The sequence below is a fragment of the Dipodomys merriami genome, unplaced genomic scaffold (genome assembly GCF_024711535.1).
Source record: "Dipodomys merriami isolate MVZ:Mamm:240054 unplaced genomic scaffold, mDipMer1.0.p SCAF_14, whole genome shotgun sequence".
NCBI lineage: Eukaryota > Metazoa > Chordata > Mammalia > Rodentia > Heteromyidae > Dipodomys > Dipodomys merriami.
In genome coordinates, this window is record NW_027202715.1 from 26,787,818 (window position 1) to 26,807,977 (window position 20,160).

The 20,160-nt window shown below is 33.3% G+C and overlaps 2 protein-coding genes across 10 annotated transcripts in view; one reads left to right on the forward strand and one right to left on the reverse strand.

Annotated features, from left to right (window-relative positions):
* The window catches only part of Fam13c (family with sequence similarity 13 member C), a 105,498-nt gene extending 103,976 nt beyond the window's left edge, over positions 1 to 1,522 (forward strand). For all 6 annotated transcript variants that reach the window (XM_070021062.1, XM_070021057.1, XM_070021058.1 and 3 more), the window contains one exon: positions 1 to 1,522. In XM_070021062.1, the coding sequence (XP_069877163.1) occupies positions 1 to 124 (124 nt within the window). In that variant the 3' untranslated portion in view covers positions 125 to 1,522.
* Phyhipl (phytanoyl-CoA 2-hydroxylase interacting protein like) overlaps positions 1,508 to 20,160 on the reverse strand; it is a 27,649-nt gene continuing 8,996 nt past the window's right edge. For all 4 annotated transcript variants that reach the window (XM_070021063.1, XM_070021066.1, XM_070021065.1 and 1 more), the window contains exons 2-5: positions 11,043 to 11,239; positions 9,728 to 9,902; positions 6,955 to 7,072; positions 1,508 to 2,587 (exon numbers count right to left, since the gene is read on the reverse strand). In XM_070021063.1, the coding sequence (XP_069877164.1) occupies positions 2,053 to 2,587; positions 6,955 to 7,072; positions 9,728 to 9,902; positions 11,043 to 11,239 (1,025 nt within the window). In that variant the 3' untranslated portion in view covers positions 1,508 to 2,052. The remainder of the gene's footprint in view (positions 2,588 to 6,954; positions 7,073 to 9,727; positions 9,903 to 11,042; positions 11,240 to 20,160) is intronic.

The following is a 20,160-nucleotide window of genomic DNA, read 5'->3' on the forward strand; positions in this document are numbered from 1 at the left end:
AAGTCCACAAAAGGAAGACAGGATACCAATGGCAGATGAGTACTATGAATACAAGCACATAAAAGCTAAACTGAGACTATTAGAAGTCCTCATTAGCAAGCAAGATGTGGCCAAAACTATTTGAAGTTCATGAAATCTTTACCACTTTCATACCAGTTAAACTTATGTTCCTCTGCCATTCCTGCTAAGAAGTTTTGATATAATGAAAATGGAAGCACTTTAGTGTATATTAACTATTTTTAAGAAGGAATAGTATAATTACATGCAAGGAGAAGGGATTTAAATGGGGAAATGTAATAGACATCCAGCTACTTGGGAAAAATCATGGTAAATATAGTTATTTCAGAAATATCTAGTATTTTATTAATCTAAATGACAGATAGCCAGGCCACTTGTAAGGGAAAGTTTAGTGTCCAAAGATTATTTTTGATGATATATGGAAAACAGCATGTTAGATCAGTGAGAATGGAAAAATCTGCTTCTCATTTCATATAGGAAGGAAAACAGCTAGTAAGGAATGTAACTAATTTGAAATTTTTAAGTGATTTTAAAGTGAAATAACATCTGCTACCTTGTCTTTTAAGTCTGTTAGGCTTTTAGTACCTTGAAATATACTAGAATGTGTCACTGCTAATTTTTTATTTCTATAAAAATAGCACATTATTTTATGTTTTTGGAAACTTTACATTTCTGGTTACCAAAGTTCTTTCTGATAGCATGTACATTGTGAATTATCTTTGTCTATAATTGACAGATGTTTATATTACAATATTGTATTAAAGGTTTAAAATAGGTATTTTGGATAGATGTGTCTACAGTATACTCTGATGTGACCATAGAATTATTGCTAATCTTTTTGTTTACTATATCTAAAATTATATAACTATTTTTCCATTTGGAATATGCATTTTTCTTAATGTTCCAAGGTCTATTCTTTGTAAAGTAGACTTTTTCTCATGAAATGTAGTTATTCATTCTGTATAAAATGAAAGGTTTGATAATTGTCTGCCATGACACCTTGGAAAAGAAGCCAGACAGAACATTTTTTGTTTCATTATCTTTGTGTATCTTCTTTTGTTATTTCATACTAACAGACATTTGTTTTATTTTGCTTTTGTGAAAACAAGATATTTTTTCTCATTACCAACCATGTTTGTATTTCTATTTTCTGTAATGTTTAAGCATGATATTGAAGAAACTCACACTTTCATGTAGCTTAGATGAGAATATGGATGATTTCAGAAGCAGACTATTTCAGAGGCTTAATATTTTCTCTGTATTTACCTAATATTTTATAACTTTTATGAATCAGAATAATTAATGTCCTTCATAAATTTGTTTAATTGAAGTCATCTACTTGGAACAGGACAGATACACAACTATTTGAGGTTTACAAATTACATCTTTGATAAGGGAAATGGTTTCATGACATGTATACAATTGCTATTAAAATGTAACTATATATTCTATATGACTGTAAATATTTTATACAACCATACAAATAAAATATTTTTCTATTATATTTATTATGTTGAAACACAGTAGTTGCTTCCTGTTAGCTAATATAAATAACATAAATAACACTGTCAAACAACAAGTTGGAAATGCTGACCATTCTAGGCTTCAAGATTTAACTCATGCTGCAATTACACCCTTTCATGCGGTTTGGAGTTATCCCAATATTTGTTCAGTAGATTAAAATGAACGCATATTTAAACAACATTTATAAGCCATTATTTTGTGTTCTGCTAAAGCGGCCTATATAATTGTTTTGTTATGTTTGGCATAAAGAAAAAATAAAAACTTTGCAGCATCTAGGCAAATAAAGTGTCAGAAGGAGAACTTAGGATATTCCATCACTGAAAGTAGTGGAAAGGGTGGGGAATAGGAAACACTAAAATGGTTCTGAATGACATTTGAAAAGTGGTTTGCTTTTGGTGACAGCGGCATGTGCATGCTTCATGGAAAACATTTGATGATGAAAATGAACAACAGAGGATCAATACTCCTAGGGGAAGACAAGGGACTGAGTAAGAATAAGAAAAGTGGGCATTAACGTCCAACACTTATGTTACAGGTTTTGCAGCTGGGATCTTTCTTTGCATTTGCAGTAGACAAACTCATGAGCTGATGACCAGTAATTTCTGCCACGGTGCCCAGAGAAAGATCCACAGGGTCAGTGTAAATGACTTCTAAAATGACATCCTGGGCATGGTGGTATACCAGTACCCCATCTTCTTCTGTACAGGTCAAAAATTTATTTTCCTTGGAATTTAGCTGAGGAAGGCGCTGCTTACAAAATTCATCTCCTGGTGATCCCACAGGGGCAATAACAAGAATCACATAATGGTAAGCAGTGTACATACAGTAGAAGTCCCCAAAGTATAAGTTAGTATTGGGGTTAAAAAGTTTCTCTGCTGCAATTTCAAACCTGTATCTTCCATAGGGTGAATCCTGGGGTGGCTTCCCAGTATTGAATTCAGTGCTGCAGCTGAAGAAGATGCCTTCTAATTTTCCACTGATAGGGGAGCCATGGCTACCACTATTATCCTTGACTGAGGGCTGCATAGCATTCCCATGGTGTTCTCTACCAAAGAAAAAGAAATGACCAGTGCTTAGTACAAATATGCTAAAAACAGTCCAAAAGACAACCATCTATTGTGATGAGCCTGAATTATCATCCTATTACAACATCAAGGAAATGCATCTTTTGATATTATCCATCTTTTGACAATGACTAAATTCTAGCCTTGAACCTAAGGTAAAGATGATCTGCCACTACCCATCCTGTGGCTCCAGAACAATATCTGCTGACTGATGTTAGAGGCCCAGGAATCTTCCATATCTATCCTGAGAATACTAGGGAACAAATCCTTTATGTCCTGTGGCTTGGGGATAGTGGCTACAGGGAACACAACCCCTGGTGTCACATGTGCTTGGCCTAAGGCACTTGGGGACAGTCCTCTACACATTTCATACAAGAGAGTGGCAGCTGCTATCATATGACTCAGGACACACACACCTTTAGAAGCTGTTGACCACTGCAAATTCGTACAGCTATCTTAATGAACTAATGAAGTCTAGACTCTGAGGCACTCATAGACATTGTGGATATTAATTAAATGCCAATCATATATAGACAAAGCTTTTAAGAGATCCTCTATAATAAAACGTAAGGCACCTAGCCAACTGACATCCTATGTTACATATCCCATCTAAATGAGAAAAATCTTTTCTTATAAAACCTACTTTATAACATGAACACTAATACAGCATGAAATGGAATAAGACAACTCCACAGGAAAACAATTCTTCAGAAATAGATTCTACCAAGTAGGTGTCAGTGGCTCACACCTGTAGTCCTAGTTTTTTTACTCAGGAGGCTGAGATCTGAGGACTGCAGTTTGAAACCAGCCCAGGGAGGAAAGCCTGTGAGACTATTATCTCCAATTAACTATGAAAAAACTGAAAGTGAAGCTGTGCATCAAATAAGAGTGCTAATCTTGAGAAAAAGGCTCAGAGACAGCATCCAGGTCCACAGTTTAAGCTCTAGGACAACACAAAAAGATAAAAATAAAAAAAGAAATATTCTACATTGAAGGAATCTATAAAATATCTGAAAAATAATTCAAACTAATCCTAAAGTAGCTCAGTGAGATGCAAGATTATATAAATATATAAATGAGAAAAATTCAGGAAAATTCATGAAAAGATAAATTTATATCAGAAACCTTCAAGCTAAAAATTCCAAGCAATGAGACGAATAGAGGCAGGAATGATGAGTGAATACAGTCATACTAGTCAATGTGCACAGGTGAAAACAGAACTAGGAAACTTGAGGAAATGAGTGTGGATTGGGATAGATGGGACAGACTGGGATAGAGGGAAGAAGAATGAAAGAAGTAATACTGATCAAGATGCAGTGTACATTTAAATGGACATTTTAAACCCAAACCCCTCTGTACAACATCTGAAGATACAAAGAATTTCAAGTAATGAAAAAAAACTGTTGAAAACAAAGCACTATTGACAAATTGTATTCATGCTGTAGCAAGTATATTTGCTTCTATATAATTCCTCAAGATAATATTTACATGCATTTCAATCCACTACTATCATTTTTGAAAATTCACTAAAAGTTAATTCCCTTATTAGAAAACACCTCTTTCATGCTGATAAATTGGAATGAAATCATACAATGTGTACAATAATTACTCATAGGCCAGGTACTCTGATCTCTTGCCCCTCCTCTTCTTGGAAGCAATTTTAAAAACACTTTTCCTGTCTGAAGAATACGGAAAAGCACAGCGAAACACTGACCTCCAGTGGCCACCCAAAACAGACATTTGCAAATACTCCCTGAATTCAAACAGCCCCAAAGAAGTAATATTCATCTTGTTAATGTACTGCTTATTGAATAGTAAGAAAATAGTAAAATTCTACAATAGTAGAATTTTATTTTCAAATTTTATGCTCAAATGCCTGAGTGTATAATTTGCAATTAGCAGTTGGTGAACACACTATATGATATTCAGTTTATTCTCTAACTTAGGTGAACAATATCTACCAGGATTATACATAATCTAGAGTACTTTTTACCAGTTTAGAGAATGCTGAACTAAACTCTGTATAAGATAGTCAAACAAATGACAGAAATGTTTTTACTATGAAAACATGTAAAAATTTATATTATAAAATACTTTCTAAAGAACACAGATATCGAAACTATTCTTTCTCTATACTTCCCTTTGCATTTTCCATAGCTTATATAAACATGGAAGTGTAATTCTGATTTAAGAGAAGAAACAAGAAACTAGAGAAGTATGTATGAATAAAAACATCTCAAAGCTTCCTAACATTTTTGAGAGACCAGCTTCAATTTATTTTATCCTTTTTTAAAAATTTATTTTAAAGATGATAAAGGGGTGTTTACAGTTACATAAGTAAGGCAATGAGTACATTTTTTTTTTTTTTGGTCGGTCATGGGGCTTGAACTTTGGGCCTGGACACTGTCCTTCAGCTCTTCAGCTCAAGGCGAGCGCTCTACCACTTGAGCTACAGCGCCGCTTCCGGTTTTCTGGTGGTTTATTGGAGATAGGAGTCTCACAGTCTTTCCTGCCCACGCTGGCTTTGAACCGTGATCCTCAGATCTCAGCCTCCTGAGTAGCTAGGATTACAGGTGTGAGCCATCAGCGCCCAGCTGAGTACATTTATTTTTAAACAGTTACCCCCTCTATTTTTTTTTTAAAATATACAATCCTATCAAGAATATCCTAAGAGTCTCAAGTAAGAACAAGGACTTAAAAAAAAAAAAAACTAGGGCTGGGATGTAGCTCAGTGGCAAAACGCTTGCCTAGCAAGTGCAACGTCCTGGGTTCGATCCCCAGTACCAAAAAAGAAAAGACAAAAAAAAAATACAGTTAAAAAAAACCAAACAAACAAACAAACAAAAAAAACTAAACTAGGTATGGTATGGTAGCTCAAATCTAGGAGGTGGACCCTGGAGGAAAGGAGTTATAGTCTAGTCTGGGCAACAAGTACTTCCCAAGACTCTATCTTTAACTAATGGCTTGGTTGTGGGGCATATACTCTAGCTACAGGGAAAAAGCAATGGCTGTGTGCAGTAGTATGAACCTGTCAGCTCCACATATGGAGGACTGCAGCCTAGGATCAAGTGGTAGAACGCCTGCCTAAACATGGTCACTGGAGAGAGAGGAAAGAGAGAGGAGAAACTGGGAGAGGGGGAGAGAGAGAGAGGAAGAGAGGGAGAGAAAGAGGAGACAGAGAGGAGAGGGGAGACAGAGAGACGAAAGAGGTATTAGAACTAACACACTATTTGCCATTTAAAAAGCCTTAGTCTCACTTTAAAACTCCTATTTATCCTATTTTTTTCTACGAATACTGAAGTGCTGCAAGTATTAAAACTACCACAGAGAGAGTTCTTTTAACTATTTGAGAACTGATTCAAGGGAAAAACATTGGATATCTTAGAAAAACAAATTAATGGAATCATTAAAATTCTAAAGCAAACAAAGGAAATCATGCTCATGAGCAATCAATTCAGGATAAAAACTAAAATTTCACTTAGACAAAAACCTGCATATCCTATGTGATTTATCGTAGTATTCTATAAAATGGTTAACTTTTTTTATTTTTTATTTATTTATTTATTTTTGTAAACATACTCTACAGAGGGGTTACAATTACATGGGCAAGATAATGAGTACATTTCTTATCAAGCATTGCAGCCTCCTCCTTTGTTTACCCTTCACATCCCTTCCCACCCTCCCCCTGCTCCCCCACCAAATCCCTCCCCCCAAAGTTGTAAAGGTCTTTTTCGACATGACAACTTGTACTTCTCATTGTTGCATTGGGTCTACCTGTATCGTTATTTAAACGACTTGTTTTTCCCCTTCTCCTCCACAGATTATACGGACATCAAATATAGTGAAAGCAGGGGTTATACTGTGGGGGAGGGACATACAAAGCAACAAAGAACTAATCTTATAAATGTGTTAGAAACAAATGCATGAAAGAAAACAAAACATTTAAATACATATCTAAGGGTTCATAAAATGGTTAATTTTTATCTTCTCATTACAATGCCTTAAAGCGACCAACAAGAACATAAAATTAGAGGAGTCAATATGAAACATGACATTTGCATTATTGGAAATGAGAAATGTTTACATTAAATGCTCATCAATCTCAACACCAGAGGTTTAGTGTCTTCCAACCAAATACACAAGAATTTACTACATAATTATGGTAAGGAATCTAAGTGAAATGGAAAAAATACATATATGACTTTTCTGGGAAATAAAAGTATAACTATTTTGAAAAGAAACCCAGAACTGAAATTTGACAGAACTAGTTTCCAGGAAAACATGGACCTAGAATGTAGATTCAAACTTAGAAAAGCAAAAACAAATCATTAAGTATTTTTATTCTTACCTAATATAGTCAAAATATTCTTTGTGCTGGTTACGATAAAAAACAGAAAACTTAAGCATACGTCCTCCAATCACTTCAGCCTTCTCCAACAGCTGTGTTAGATGAACTTTTGAATAGTCTGAAATATTTTTTAAAAGTCTGTCATTAAAATTACAGCAACCAGTGCAGGCAAAAATTCATTGTATATGCCACAGAATTGAGGAAAATAAGGGAAGGGGTGGGGTGAAGTGGGGTGAAGATGTTGAATGGATGATACAGATCAAGATGCATTGTATACATTAACTGCTTTGTTAAGTGGCAAAAAAATTCAATACACAACCTAAAAACTAAGACAAATGAGGAAGGGATGGGTTGGATGGGGTGGGTAAGAATGTTGAAAGAGGCAACATTGATCAAGATGCACTGTTTTCACAACTGCTTTGTTGAATGAACTCCTTTGTACAATTAAATACAATAAAGACACTAAAATATAGCATCTAAAAAGAACAATATTTAATAAACTGTATATTACTAAAAATCACCTGTAAAATTCAGTTTAGTGAATAGGAAACTGAATCTTATAAAGAAAACTGTATCTGTTTTTTAAAGATCCATTTTTTCTTGCTTTAAAAATATTTTTCTTATGGTTTATAGTTGTTTCTTAGAATATTCATGCACTATTTTCTCTGAAAAATTCTGAAACATTTACTCAATAACTCTTCATAGCTCAAGTAATACCATCAATGACATACCAGCCTTTCTACGGTCAGCAAATTAATCAAATAAGTTTATTATCGTCAAGCAATAGCAAAATTGGAAAGAATATTGTTTGTTTAATTTGTTCTCTAAATCTCTGAAGTTGACAATGTAGACTAAATATAGCCATCTTACTGAAACAGAAATTGAGACTTGTCTAAATGTGTTCATATAGTAACTAACTTAAAGACATGGTCCTTGTCTCCTAGTTGATGATCTTTGGGAATAAAAGACATGAAAATCACATGTTAACTGTCAAATTAACCTATTTATATAAACCACCTTTTCTGTTTTATAATTCAAGACTGCTGTCAAACTCATGCATCAGAAACTAAGAAAAATCTGGATATCTAAGATCTGAACAGATCAAGTAAAACTGTTTACTTAATGTATATGCAACACAACCCAAAATTATTCAGAATATAAAATGTATGAAGGACTATGAAAATGTAGATGATCAAATTCACAGATGAAAGTATATTACTCTTCTGGACAGTGGTGGCTCATTCCTATAAACCTAGTTATTTAGGAGTCTGAGATCTGAAGATCGAGGTTCAAAGCCAGCCCAGTCAAGAAAGTCTGTGAGACTTTTAAATCTCCAATTAGCTACAAGAAAATCGGAAATGGTGCTGTGGCTCAAAGTGGTAGAGCACTAGCCTTGAGTGAAAATGTCAGGCCCTCAGGTTAAGCCCCATGACCAACAAAAAGTAACCAAATAAAAACTACAATACTGGTATTGTCATGGTGAGAATTGCTGCCTTTGTTACAGATTAAAAGTAAATTATCTGTGGTATTCTATTTTCTTTTATTTCCAATAGTAGGTCATACTGCTTAATAAATGTGTAAATCAGTTATCATTTAAAAAAAAAGCCAAACAGCTTTCCAAAAATTTAGAGTCAGGTTTACAAAGTACAGGTTTCCTTTTAGATGTGACTGATGAAAATAACAAGGCAAAATAATTTATAGAAAAATATCTGCAGTTCATTTAAAAGTTCATATGTTCCTTATCTATCCTTGCTTTTACAAAGATGATTCATTGTCATCTTTCCATGCATGTATATAATATACATACAGAATTAGAATTTTATCCTTTAACATGTCCAAGAAACTTTTACACTGAGCTTAATTTAGATTAATAGACAATAGTAGATATTGGAATAAACCAGGAGTTAATGATATAAGCACCAAAATAATGTCAAAAAGAGGCTGAGTAGGAGGTGGGGGGTAAGGAGCTACTAAGCAACCTGCAACAGGTGAAGCAAATTTTTTAAAAAAGATTTTTTACAACCTTTTATTTTGAAAGTTTCTTCTTACCACTTTGTTTTTTCTAATTAGGAAGTAATCATAATTGCTGAACTACATGCTCAATAAATACTTGTGTCTTAAATGAGTAAATAGATGAATAAACAGACAAATGAGATGAATAGCAGTATTTCCAAAGGAAATATTGGAACATTCTAATGGAATAGTAATTTCTCCAATAAAGGGCATAGACTACCCACATCAGATTTCCCAATTCCAGAGATTGCTTTTTTAATGACTCAAAGACACACACATACAGGACCACAATTTAGAGATAAATGTTCTAAAGCTTTTGCAGCACTCAAGTGAAAAAAATCCAATAACATTTCCATTAGGCTCAGTTATTGAGATTTGCCTCAATTACCCTAAATTGAAAAGGGTGTTATATTCTTGGTTTCCTTCCTTCAATATCTATGAAAATCAACAAATTGGAAAGAATATACAAGAGGCCTCTCACAAAACAAAGCTCAAAATATGCTGAGTATATTTTCAAATGACATGAATTTTTATTTGCAAAGTTACACTTGGCAAAAGTCAAACTATGCATGCAGCATAAAAGTCATTTCATGCTCACTTGTGCTATAGAGATATTGTTTATTGTGTTGTACAGTACTGATGACAAGGCAAAACTACCAGTGCAATCCTTATATGCCTTATAATTACAAAGAAGCAAATTATTTTTCTTGTAATTAGCTTTCTAGGAACCTAAGGTTAACTGAGGATATTTTAAAATTACCTGCTGTGCAGAATTCTATAATTTCACTCCATTCAGAAACAACATAATCACCATCAACTTGTTTTGAGGCAGTCTGCACTGCTACTGTATATTCAGTTCTTGGGCTTAAAAACCAGTGTCCACGAACAGTCATAGGCAAGGGAACAGCTTTTGCCACCAATTTTGTTGGAACATCCTATGAAGAGAAAAAGCAAGGTAAGGAAGTAAAAGAAAGGGAGGAAGAGAGGGAACAAAAGGGAAGAAGGGGAAAAGGGAGGAAGGAACATTAAAATGTAATTTTTAATCAACTTTAAACCCCTAGGTGACAACCAAATGTTCATGTTTTTATAAACACTTAGTAATTATTACATGTAAATCTGTGTTTCCATAATCAAAAACTGAGGCCTATAATGATCAAGAGACATGCCTAATATTGTATAGTCCGATGATGTGTTTTTCTTTAGTATATTGTGCTTTTCTGTAAAAGTATGAGCTCCTCCAAATATAATATTCTCGTGAGAAAACTTTAAAAGAGAAAAATAAAAAATAATTATTAAAAATACTACATGTGCTTTTAGTTTATATGACATCACTTTTAAGAAATTAGCCTAATTTGGCATACTGATTATGAAGTCATAATTTTACTTTTTGAAAATTATTTTTAATAAGCATATTTCATTTTCTTTCAAAATTCATTAGTTTTATTTATTTATTTTTATTTTATTTTATTTTTTTTACTATGTGAAGTTATTTTTTTCTTTTTTTATATTTTATTTTATTTTTTTGTGAACATACTATACAGAGGGGTTACAATTACATGTACATTTCTTATCAAGCATTGCAGCCTCCTTTGTTTACCCTTCACATCCCTTCCCAGCCTCCCCCCCCACCCAATCCTCCCCCCCACCCCGCACCAACGTTGTAAAGCTTGTTTTCGACATGACAACTTGTCATTAGTTTTAAATTCACATATAAATTAGATTCTTCCCAGTGTCAAACATCATTTAAATCAGTAGTAAGAATTTCCATTTCTCTTAAAATGTTCTCATAATAAAAACTTTTTTTGTTTTGTTGGTCATGGGACTTGAACTCTGGGCCCTGGCTCTATCCCTCAGCTCTTCGGCTCAAGGCAAGCTCTCTACCACGTGAGCCACAGAGCCACTTTTGAGTTTTTTTGATGGTTAATTAGAAATAAGAGTCTCACAGACTTTCCTGCCCAGGTGGGCTTTGAACTGTAATCCTCAGATCTCAGTCTCCTGAGATGGTGTGAGCCACTGATGCCAAGCAACAACATTTTTAAGATGCAAATAAATCTAGATATTCGTTCAATTTTTACCTTGTGTTTAAATTTGTTGGAGTTCTTGTTCTCTTTCTTGTTGAGGTCAATGAAATAATGTGTAATACGGTCCTTTGATTTTGAATCCATTTCCCATGAAATCTTGAATGAGTCACATGTAATATTGCTTATTTTTATATTATGTGGTACAGGAAGTTCTTCCATCTCTGCTATGCCACTGTCTTGTGATTTGTTACCTGTCATAATACAATACACAGAAAATTAGCTTTCAACTATGAATTTTTCCAATTTTTTTAAAATTGTATTTTTATTTTATTTGAGAACATACTGTACAGAGGGGCTACAATTACATGGGCAGGATAATGCATACATTTCTTACCAAGCATTGCAGCCTCCTCCTTTGTTTACCCTTCACTTCCCTTCCCCGCCTCCGAATTTTTCCAATTTTAAGTGGTAAACATTTCAAAACTCAAAAACTTCCAAAATTCAATTTTAATAAAATAAAATAATTAATAAAATAATTTAAATGCTAATGATAGCAAAGAATGTTTTACAGTGTCATATGGCATTGATGACTATATTTTCTATTTTATTTCCAATTTTGTTTTATAGAGTAAAAACGAATTGATGTTCCTTCTACCTTTTCAATCTATTAAAGATTATCTTTCAAAGTTAGATTCCCTTTGAAAAGTCTCAAAGGATCACTTTTTTTCCTCCCTACAAAAATCCCTTCCATTAAAAAAAATTTAAAAAGCATGAGAGGTAGCAATGAGAGACTATAAAAATTGTTCTTCTGTCACTCTGGAAAAGTTATATATAAAAACAGCATGCATTACAAAGCCTTATCCTTCCATTTAGAATATTGCTTATATCCTAATCTCAATATTATTTCTTTCCCACTGTATGAATAAAATGTAATTATTTAATAAAACATAGTTTATATCTATTTATTAAAAAGCATACAACAGTTATTCAACATGTGTAAATAATATTATAAAAAACATATAATATGTAAATATGGAATATAAATAACAAGTATTATAAATATAATATATAATTTACTCTGTCAAGGTTTGGTGTAGGAATCACTTCCCTGTAGAAACACTAATTCTGAATGTTGATAAAAATATATAAGGCTAAATAAAAAAGCTGATGGCCATGTGATTGACCTCCAGATTGACTTTTCTTCTTTCTTCCACACCTACTGCTGATATGAAACATCTAAAATTTCCCATTTTATTAAATGCTTGACCCATATTGTCTCATCTGAAAAAATTGTATTGTAGCCAGAGGAACCTGATGGCATCTGGAAACTAATATACACACATAAAATATACACACATACATATATAGAGAGGGAGGGAAGGGGGAGGGAGGGATGAAGGGGGGAGGGAGAGAGAGACTCTTTTTAACTTACTGAGAAACTGCCAGACTATTTTCCAAAGAAACAGTACTTCTTGATAATCCATTCAACAATGTGTAAGGATTCTTAATACTTTTTATTATCTCTAATTTTTATAATAATAATTTGCCCTTCTACAAATGATTTCTACCATTTTAGGATGAAGCATTCAATCTTTCTAGATGACTAAGTAAGGAGCCATCTTGAAGCAGAAAGCAGCTTTGACTAGACTAGCTCTAGATCTGCTTAATCTCAAAAACTGTGAGAAATAAGTTTCTAATGTATAAGTTACCAGGGCTCAAGAATTTTGTTATAACAGCAAAAACAGACTAAAATAATCTATTACTATTATTTATTTTCTTATTTAACTTGCTTCATGTTTATCTATTAGAAACCTTGGAACTAGTTCCCATGTCCTTTTGATATCCCACATCGTCATCTGAGCAGTCTCTTCCATTAATGAGGTGTCCCAGCAGATTTTACACTTTTTTGTGGTAGCCCTGGAATCACTCTCTTTTCCGGAGCTCTATTGTTCATTTACTAAAGCAGAAGAGACAAAACCTTGAGTACGATGTATGCTAGTATTACTAGAGTATTATTTTTAGGACCTCTCACTGACTATAGCAGGTAAAAAATATATGCATATGTTTGTAAATCCACATCTATGTTTTTATACTTTAGGGACTTCTGGGTCGTCCCTATTTACATTGATGCTTCCAATTTTCCAGCAGCATAGAGGCTCATCCCAATCTTTCTCCCAAAATGCCTATAAATACTTCACAAAAAAGAAAACTAGCTCAAATTATTTATAATATATTTACTTATTTGCTTAATACAGATATATCACCAATTTGGATATTATAAATATAAATAATTCAGATATTCTGAAGTGCCAATTCATTTCACTATAAAAAACAAATATATTAACTAGTGTAATATTTACTTACAATTATTTGGGTCTTTAAGGGTAAGTAATCAAGATGCTCTTTTAAAAATCTACTTGGAAATTTTCTTTAAAAATTAAAAAATAATTTTTACCTATTCTAAACAAACATTGTAGTGTTTATTTCTTTGTTTTGGGCTGTGTTGTAGAATGTTCAAAGTCATATTCAACATACTATACTGGGGGATTGGAAACAAAGAAATAGTCTATGACCAGCACCATTTGTGGCACCTAGCCATTTTCTAGGTAGCTAAGAGTCATGAAAGAATAAACCTCTTTCTCAATGAGTACTACTTCAAAGTTCTAAGCCAAACATAGTTACTTCTGTGTAGGTACAAAAGACTTAGCCTTTGCTGGTAGACAGTTCTGATTTCTGAAAGATCAATTCACATTGATTGCTGATGGGCAAGCTCCAGCCTCATCCAACAACTTAATTCACTGTGACCATTAGAAAACTTGTTGCCTTCCTTGGTAAACAGCCAGACTATAGTGATCAGCTTACATTGACTGATGGAAAAACCTGACGCCAGACAGACTTTGGGAATGAGCCACAACCAGGAGGTTTAGAGATCAGAAAATAGGTAAGGTTTATGGATCACAAGCCAACAGAGACTGCCAACAGAGGCAAGCAAAACACCACACCATCAGTGGAATCTATCTGTAGGATCAGTAAAAGAACAGAAGGTATGGGCCTGGGAAGCTCTCTGAGCTCTACCGCCCCTGGCTATAAAAAGTCAGGTTACCTTAAAGAGAAGGCAGCAACAAATCTTTGGGCCAGTCCCTTGACTCGGTGATAACTGCTGAGGCAGACAGACCTCCCACCAAAATCAAAATCGCATGATATAGTTTCCTGCATCCTGCAGAGAGATGTATGTATGTATGTGTGTGTACATATGTGTGTGTATTTATTCAGTTCTCTCCCTAACCCAATGCAATATTAGTTGAGTGTTTTTCTACTATCTCACTATTTTCTCATTACCAGTTACACTTAGCTTCTACTCCTTCCTTCCCTATATAATCCCAAACCTAGTATTATTCATTAGTGTTATCCTCACTATATCCTTCCTATTACTATCGTGGTGAACTAAGGATTTCCTGACCATGAAGATACATCTTTGATTCTAAATTCATCACTACTACTGGAGTAGTAGTGATAAATAGTATTCATTAGCAATTGTTACAATACCATATTGTGGTTTTTCAACTGCAGTAGCTTTTGTGACCAAGTTTTCTCACTAAAGTGGAGCTGAGTACCTCACAGTATCCTGAATGATGTAATCGATTATTTGATAACTGAGACCTAACCCTCGAATATAAAGAACATAAAAATGTACCACAACGCAGCCATTAAAGTAATCTACAAGAGATCACCAACTAAAAGGACACAGGAAACTGAAATTCAGTAAATTGAATTATTATTTTATTCTTCACCAATGATGAAACTAATTTATTAAGCAAACGGCCTGATGACACTTCCTAATACGACTACTTCCACACAACTTCTAACTCCGAAGTTAGAAATTTACAAGAGTAAACTTTCAATATTAGGAAAATCATTCCATAGGGAATAATCTGACACCTGTATATAAATGCAAAACTTTCCTCTCTATAAAGCCAACCGATATGACCTAAAGCTTGGGAATATGATCCAGACTCAAACTACCACAGTTGATTCTGACTGTAGTTGATTTATAATGCCTATGAATTTGAGAGCTTGGAGCTCTTATTAGAAACCAAGGAAATTTGTTTATCCCTATAGTGTTGAGCCTTCATGTACAGCCATTGGATTCTCCAGTTTACAGAATAAAACAAATGTCTATATTCACTAACGTAAGAAGCAGTACAAAATTAATGCTTCACACTTGTTTATAAGCTTCTCTCTTAGCCATATACAGTGCCTCTAACATTGAAAGTCTAATCAGTGCCTCTACAGTTGAAGCTAAAATACTGATAAACAATCACCAAATGTAAAACTTACTGAATACTTGTCTTTGGATTGCCACTGTAAAGTAACAATGAGTGGAGAGTGTAGAAGTTAGTTCTTAGTCAAAATTTTACACTGGCAGCACACCCGAGTTCCTGTATATAAAATGTTTCTCCCCTGTGGTAAGCATCCTTGAACTATTTTGGCAATGAAGGTAAGAATGGTGAAATGCTATTACATCTACCCAGCAAAAAGGAATTTACATACATTTTTCCTTAATTTTTCATTATGAATCATAAATACACTGAATTTGCCTAAATTTCATTAATTGAATGATTCATAAAATGTAATTCACTATGCATCACATTTTAGCTATTCACATTATACTTTCACTCTAAAAGAATAAATTTATGCTACTAAAGTATTTTAAAATGCAATCTACTAACATCCCAGATAATGGAATGCACAGAAGCAGATAAATATTTCAAACATAAGTGGTGATTTTAAATGTAAATACCACAACTGTATAACATTTCTCTGAAGAAGAAATTCAAAACTTTGCATGTGAAAACACATATAACAGCTATTGTTGACAAATTGGTCATTTTATATTTTCCCAATTTGTACCAAGTATGCATGTAAATAGACAATACTGCATCATAATACATTTTCTTTTAAAATTGAGGATTATTTGTATTTAGAGAACTGTTACAAAATTGATCACTGAAATCCTCTTCTAAATAAAAAAAAAACCCTGTTTCTATCTTTTTTCAAGAAATCCTTGTTTCTATCCCTTTCAAGAAATTCACAATGTACTTATATTTCTGTGTGTGTATATGTGTATGTGTGAATGTGTGTATGTACATTCAAAATGCTAATCTCTTCTGCCTATGGGTTCAGATAACTCATTTCTTTTCTTCCCTTCACACAAACTTCTCCAAACACCTGCCAAATGCTATCTCCATTTCTTTACTTATTCAGTCTTCAAACCCCATCAAATCTAGTTCCATCCTTACCACGCCAACAGAAGTCTTTTTGTCAGATTACCATAACATAGTAATCTGTATATGTAACAAGTATATGTTTACTATTCAGTTCTCATTTGACTTTACTGATAATGTTTAAGATATACTACCCCCATATATGGCATTCTGGCAGGAGGAAAACAGTTGAAACAACTCCTTTCTTCCTGAAACAAGACATAAAAAGAATTTTGTTCCTTTAGATTCTAAACTCTCATTCCAAGAAATCTTCCCTGTATCTGAAAGGAAAAAAAAATGTCTTTAATGTATAAGGACAAAGGAAATAGAGAAAAATCTGAACAAATGAGTCTTGATAAGTTCTTGCCAGTTTAAAAAAGACCCTATCCCATTCCATTGTCCATCACACACTCCTCTACAAGCCCATTTCTTCATCAGACTCAGGATAATATGTACAGGCAGCCATATTTCTTTGATTCGTCATTTCTGAAAGCACTGTGTCATATAAAATGTATATCAACTAATTAGACATACTTTTCTCACGTTAAGCTTTTTCACTCAAGGCTAGTCCTATACCATCTCAGCTACCACTCTACTTCAGACTTGGAGTGTTTAATTGGAGATCAGAGTCTCATGGTCTTTCCTGCCAAGTTGGTTTCCAACAAGAATCTTAAGATCTCAGCTTTCTGAGTAGCTAGGATTACCTGTGTAGGACACCAGCGCCTGGCCTGTCCCCTGACTTATTATGCTTTATGTCTAGTTGTTTTTTTTTAAAGCTATTAATTCTCATACCTTTGTTATCCTAACATATAAATCTATTACCTAAACATTAGTTTTCTATAAACATTCCCAAACTTTCAAAGACAATGTTGGTTATTAAAGGCAATGCATGTAGAATGGTTTGGTTAGAAGAGGTAAGAGGAAAATAAAACTAGACTTAGAAGAAAATATAAAATCACAGTGCTTTAAACAAATGTTAGAGAATGAATAATCAGCATTAACAACTTGTAATTATTAATAACATGTTTGAAAAGTCAGTTAATGACATGACTAGCTTTCTGTTGATTACTTTGCATTACTGAAGAAAGTGTGTAATGGATGATTTTCAGTATTTTTTCTAAAAAAGACAACATTTTAATTCAAACAGATTTTAAGGCCTTACTACACATTCCAAATTATTCTGCCAATTATTAAGCAAAACTCATACATTGAATCATATACAGAGTATGATATTGAACCATAGAGAGTATGACTCAATTTATAAAGCTTACAAACTGACAGATTATATCAATGTAAAACTTTAACTGTCACCAGAAAATGACACAGAAAGTAAATATAGTTTCTAGGTAAGCATGGCAGGAGGGCTGCAGTTCAAGCTGTCATGGGTTAAAAAAAAAAAAAAAAAGTAATCCTTGACTGGAAAATAAAGCAAAAGCCTTAAAGCATGGTCCAAATGTAAGAGCTGCCTGTGAGATCTCCTGAATTTAAAACCTTGCTACTGACAAAAAAGAATTCTCTAAAATACTGAAAAAATATTCAGCATACATATTTAATTAACTCAAATGTTAAGATTGTAGGAAATGTCTTATTTAACTGAATTAGAATGTCAGCTGTAGCAGACTTTTTCACTTGCTTTTGTGTTTTTTAAAGAGGTAAATTTAAAAAGTAGTGAAACAATACTCAAGAAAAATGTAATGTCTGATCAATTTTTCACACACGATCAACTAAAACTGAAGAAATATTGAGACATTATATTGAGCAGTAGGTACATTTTACAAGAGTGGTAGTTCCTGTAAAATATGCTGCCAATGGTAATGCATTATTTAATTGGGTATTAAAGTGTAAATATTAAGATATTTCAAAATTATTTTAGATGATCTATATAAATTGTCCTTTAAATTGTAATTGTTTTGGTCCCTGAGGTAACTGTAATGTTTTGGATAGAAATTTTCAAAATTTACTGAGTATCTAAAGCAAGACACAAATGTTTCTTTAAAATATTCTTAATAATTGCAATCTTTTATAAGGATTTTCAAATAAATAACGATTAGGTAAATTGTTATATTTAGCTTTTTTGTAAACTAAAGAAGTTCAATTTGATAAAATGGTCACAATATTCTAAGTTTATAAATACAAGTAAATTTCAGTATAAAATTGGAACTTAAAGATTCATCATGAAGGTAAAAGAAAATTAACTGTAATATTTTAATAAATATCAGCACAAAAGGATGACTTTTTAAAGTGAGGTACTTGGAGATATCTCTGTTACAGGATATACCACTTTACTATGAAAGAATGAAAAAAGTTAAGCAGTAAATTCATTTTATTACTTCCTTCCAAATATAACATTTACTTATTCATGAGTCAACTAAAAAAAGGAGAGAGGGGGGGGGAGGAGGGAGAGAGACAGGGAGTCTTACTACTTACCAACTTTGGACCAACTTATCTAAATACTATCCAGAGAAGAAAAAATTATTTTTGTCCTTATTTAAAAAAAAAAACCAAATCACAATTCTTTACACATAATGCAATAAAGAAAATAGAAGGAACTGGTGGCTCATGACCATAATCTTAGGAGGCTGATATCTGAAGATCAAGGTTTGAAGTCAATCCTGGCAGAAAAGTTCATAAAACTCTTATCCCATATTAATTAGCAAAAAGCCTGAAGTGGAGGGATGGCTCAAATGGGAGAGTGCCAACCTTGAACAAAAAAAGTCTAGCAAAAGCTCAAGGCCTAGTAAGCCCTAGTACTGACACAAAAATAAGATAAAACATAAACAACAGTCATATAAATAAAATAAAAACAAAAAAAGTGTATGTTGCTGGGCAGTGGTTGCTCATGCCTGTAATCCTAGTTACTCAGGAGGCTGAGTACTGAGGATCTCAGTTAAAGCAAGCCCAGGCAGGAAAGTCCATGAGACTCTTATTTCCAATAAACCATTTAGAAAACTGGAAGTGGTGTTGTGGCTCAAGTGGTATAGTGCTGGCCTTGAGCTGAAGAGCTTAGGCACAGCACCCAGGCTCAGAGTTCAAGCCCTATAACAGACAAGGAAAAAAAAAGTGGATATTAAGGCTGATATAAAACAAGTACTTTCAAGCATAACTGCTAATATAACACAATTATACCCCTTATTTACTTATTTTTAAAATGCTATTAAACTTAGAATTACAGGAAAAATAAGCACTAATGAAATGCTATTTTCACTTGTTTAAGTGGACTTCTGAAAAAATGTTTTCTCAAATAAAGGTTTTCTTTGAAATCTATACTCTTAACCATGGAATAACAAGCCATAATTAGCTTTTGGCTTAATTTCCTACCAGGCACACTTTTTCCTCCAGAAATATCTAATTATGTATTCCTAGAACATACATGATTTTATGACTTTTTAAAAATTTTATTGTAAAGATGCTGTACAGAGGGGTTACTGTTACATGAGTAAGGTAACGAATACATTTCTTGTCATTGTTACTCCTTTTTCTCCCACTATCCCTTCCCTCTCCCACTCCTCCCTGCCCCCCAAGTTGTAAAGTTCATTTCCAACATAGCGTCTTGTGAGTATTGTTGTTGGATCATACTTTGTTCTTGTTTCAGCATTTTGTTATTCCCTTTCCCCTCCCCAAATCAGATAAATATATATAAAAGTCTCAGGTTACTAGAATCAAAGACAGTGATTACCAGGGATAAACCAATGGGAAAAGAAAAATGAAATAAGAAGAACTAGATGTATTACATTGGCAACAAGGTCAATAACCAAAAAAAAAGACCTATTATTTACATGTCTTGGAGTTCATTTCAATTAGCATCATTTTGTATGGTCATATGAACATAGCTATTGAGTTATGATTCTGCCAGGATTATCCTAGGTATATACTAATCTGTTTTTATAACTACAGCTTTATAACAGAAT